This window comes from Diabrotica virgifera, chromosome 6, assembly GCF_917563875.1.
Source record: "Diabrotica virgifera virgifera chromosome 6, PGI_DIABVI_V3a".
Taxonomy (NCBI): Eukaryota; Metazoa; Arthropoda; class Insecta; order Coleoptera; family Chrysomelidae; genus Diabrotica; species Diabrotica virgifera.
Genome location: NC_065448.1, coordinates 66823121 through 66826960, shown reverse-complemented (window position 1 = coordinate 66826960; position 3840 = coordinate 66823121). Strand labels below are relative to the sequence as shown.

General features: G+C 42.8%; 1 protein-coding gene across 1 annotated transcript; it reads left to right on the top strand.

Annotated features, from left to right (window-relative positions):
• Nucleotides 1-877: 877 nt before the first annotated feature.
• On the top strand, nt 878-2878 carry LOC126886083 (neurofilament medium polypeptide-like). Its single transcript, XM_050652927.1, has one exon. The coding sequence runs from the start codon at nt 878-880 to the stop codon at nt 2876-2878; it is 2001 nt and encodes a 666-aa protein (XP_050508884.1).
• Nucleotides 2879-3840: the final 962 nt, after the last annotated feature.

Genomic DNA, 3840 nt, shown 5'->3' with positions numbered 1-3840 from the left:
GTTTTCCCCGAAATGTGCTTCATTTTTGGTTATTTCACGTTAAAATATTCCATTTTTCCATTTGGAATTTGGCGAATATGAACCTATATTTCATTAGCTATAACTCTGCTTCTACTAGGTGTAGAGACGTCCCTCCCTGGGACTGTAATTCTACCTCGACGACGGTGGGAGGGCCGAGTAACCGGTCGTGGTCCCTAAAAAAATTGTGAGGGGAGCACGACCGATGAAACCAAGAACAGTTCCAGCGTCCAGCGACTGTGCACCGGGTGGTCGCCGGACACCGCCGCTGGACGCTAAAAGGCGGCGCAACTGAGGCGAGCAGTTGCGACGCCTTCGCCTTCAGCAGTCGTATTTCACCCTCCAACTTCCCTGCGACTACTCTAATTCCTAAAGTTAATCTCGCCCACTCCAGCGTTGTGGCCGGGGGTCGATGGTGGAGCCCCACGCACCATGCGGGGGCTCTGCCGTCGAACTCCGATCACAAATCTCTATTCGAAATCTTTTTCGACATACCCATAACGAGTAGCCGCCATGTCTTACCCCGCCAAAGTACCTTTCCCAACACACATCCACTCCCAATCCCGCGTAACAGTGGAGGCAGCAGTTACGCGGAAATTCCAGGTAGCCTGTGAACACAGGCTGCTACTGCGTCCGGAGGCAACCGTGATAAAAAGCCTAGAGGAGTAAACCTCAATAAAATAATCCCCACTATCACGGTGGAAGGCATCGTGCCAAAGATATGAGAGATGCGAGGGTTAGAGCATCACAAACGATCCCTTCGGGATACCTGGCGACCTCCCGAAGAACCTAGCCTTAACGTGGTAAGGGCGCACTGCCACGTCGGACGCGTAGCACGTCCCGACTCGTGGGAATTCATATGAATAAAACCAACTCAAAAAAACCTAAAGGAAAAAATAACGACGACCAAAGGCAAAAGGACAATGACGACGCATTAATTAGTAAAATTGAGAATAGGGAAGAACAGTCGCAAGACGGCACAATAGATGAAGATGAGCTGAGAAAGTTTGAAAGGGAATTGCTACAACGGCACGATCAACAGCCTAAACTAAACAGGTCGGGTGCCATAAAGCACTCGACACTTGTAGGGGAAGAAATTAATACAAGAGAAGAAGAAGAAAAAGAGGAGGAAGAGAAAGAAGAGGAAGATCCCTCGGTGAAAATCCTGGAAGCGAAAGCCTTCACAGAAAGTCACGATGAAAAAACGGAAGAAGAAAGGGGAGGAACTTGGGAAGATATAGAGGAGAGTGTTTTAACAGCCTTCTTGTTCGACGAAGAGGACAGAAGAGAAATGCAGCAAATGAAAAAAAGAAAAGGGGACAGCCTTGAGATAAATGAAAAATTCAAAAAAGAAAAACTTGAAGAAAGCAAAAAATATCCAGAAGAAACCGACAGGGAAAAGGTCCAACGGAAAATGAAACAAATACTCGATATACTTAATACAGAAGGCCCAATAGAGGACGAAAGAATAAGAATGAAAAAACTCATAGGGGAAATTAACTCTATGCAAAACAGAAAAATTAGCCCAAATCAAACAACACAAGGGGAGGAGAAAAATATAAGATGCGAACAATGTAAAATTAAGATCGAGCAAGAGAGACAAAGAAAAGAAACAGAAAAAATAATAGGAATTGTAAACAAGGGAGGAGACATAGACACCTTTAGTCAAATCCACGAGAAGAAATGGGAGGACAAGGTGTTTGAAAAAACGAAGTGGGAACATGGGGGACTGCAAGAGACAATTGAAAAAAAAGAATGCATAATAATAACTAAAAACGAAATAAAAGACGGAGGGGTAGAGGGCGTCATAAGAACGCTCAGGGAAGAAGTAGCAGAAATCATTGAGGAATGCAAAGTGGGCGACATAGAGTACATAGAAAATGTAAAGAAAAGCTCTATGGCCAACCAAAGGAGGCAGTGGTACACATATGTAACCAAAGTGGGTGAACAGGGAATGTATGAAATGGCTGTAAAGGCCATAAATATAATAAAAAAAAGGGAGAAGCCCCCGGAAACCGTTAGAGTCATCGTTAACAACGAGATAAATAAGGAAGATGTGCGAAAAGCTCTCGAATTTGTGGGGAGAAAAGAAAATATAGTATGGGAAATAGTTATCAGAGGGAAGGAGATGGATAAAGGGGAGAGGCATGAGCAGGAAGAAGCGCTCCTAATCAAAACGGGGGGGAAATCATACACTGATGTATTAAAAGAGATGAATCAGAAAATTGATATAGGGAAGATTGGCTTAAAAGTAAATAGGCTAAAAAAAACAGAAGGGGGAGACATCCTCGTAAAACTAAAGGGGAAGGGAGCAGCGGAGAAACTGAAGAAGGAGATGGACAGTAAAATAACGGGAATGAGCATGGCTGTTCGGAAGAAAGAAAATTATTTTTCCATCACGGCAATAGACCCTGGGTTTACAGAAGAACAGCTAATAAGCGCGATAACAACATATACCGGTATCCCCGAGGACGAAATAGATGTCAAAACGCTACGTATAAATAGGCATGGGGAACAGGTGGCGACCATAGCCGTACGCCCCTCAAAAGCAGAAGAGCTACGGAGGTATAGAACGATAGTAATAGGTTGGGTTATATGCCCCATAATGGAACGCCATACGCCAGTAAGGTGTTATAAGTGCCTCCATTATGGTCACAGCACCTATGAGTGCACAGGGGAGAGCAGGGTAGCATGCTGCTACAACTGCTTTAAAAACGGGCATACAGCGGTGCAGTGTAGCAGCACTGCGTACTGCTTAACTTGTAAGGAAGAGGGTCATAGAATGGACCGCATGACATGCCCAGCCTATAGGGCGTGGGTGTACGGCAGGGGAGGGGAAAGGGAACCCATAAAACATTAAAAGAAACAAAAGCGAAAGGGTGAGAAGTGGTTTCCTGATGAACGGAGGTGGGTCCGTATACAGCCCACCAGTGAAACAGGAAATCACCTTTTATAGGGTAAATTTATCGATTTTAATCATACATATTTTTATTTATTTATTTAATTTATTTGAAAATTTTATCTATACACATTTTATTTATATAAATTTTATTTATATAAAATTTAATTTCACATATAATTTTAAAAAACTTAGTGTGTTGTGTATTGTCCAGTATACCATTTTAATCTTTTATTTATTTATTTACCTATTTATTCATTTTATATTTACACCTTTATTTTATTTATATTTATTGTGTTCAATATATACAAACGGATACGGGTCAACTCTCTAGGGAACTGAACCAAAAATGAACCTCAAGGATCAACCTGGTATAAGGATAATGCAGGTGAACGTGGGCCGCGCAAAACGGGCACACGATCTCGTCCACGCGAAAGCCTGCACGCTAAAAATAGACTTACTCATCGTCCCGGAACCTAACAAAAAAATAACGTCGGACGGTGGTTGGGTGCAGGATACAAACAAAAACGTGGCGGTGCTCTTCAGAAATAAAGATCTTGGCGTGCGTGGCATAGTCAGGGGCGGAAATTATATTCTCATTAAGATGAAGGATTTTTGTCTCCTGGCATGCTACATATCTCCAAACATACCCATCAGAGACTACAAACAAAAAGTAGATGAAATAATGAGCATCGCTACAAGAGAGAAGCAAATAATGATTGTCGGGGACATCAACGCAAAATCTAGGTCATGGGGCTCTCCCATGAATGATGAGAAGGGAGAGTTCTGGAATGAATGGATAGCCCAGGCTAGCCTCCATGTACTCAACAACAACAAACCCACATTCGTAAGAGGGGCTAGCAAATCACATATTGATGTAACCATTGCAACCGAAAGGCTATCCAGACGCATAAAAAATTGGG

What these genes read in the sequence shown, in the direction of transcription:
- LOC126886083 (XM_050652927.1), top strand. Translation starts at nt 878, where the DNA reads ATGAATAAAACCAACTCAAAAAAACCTAAAGGAAAAAATAACGACGAC.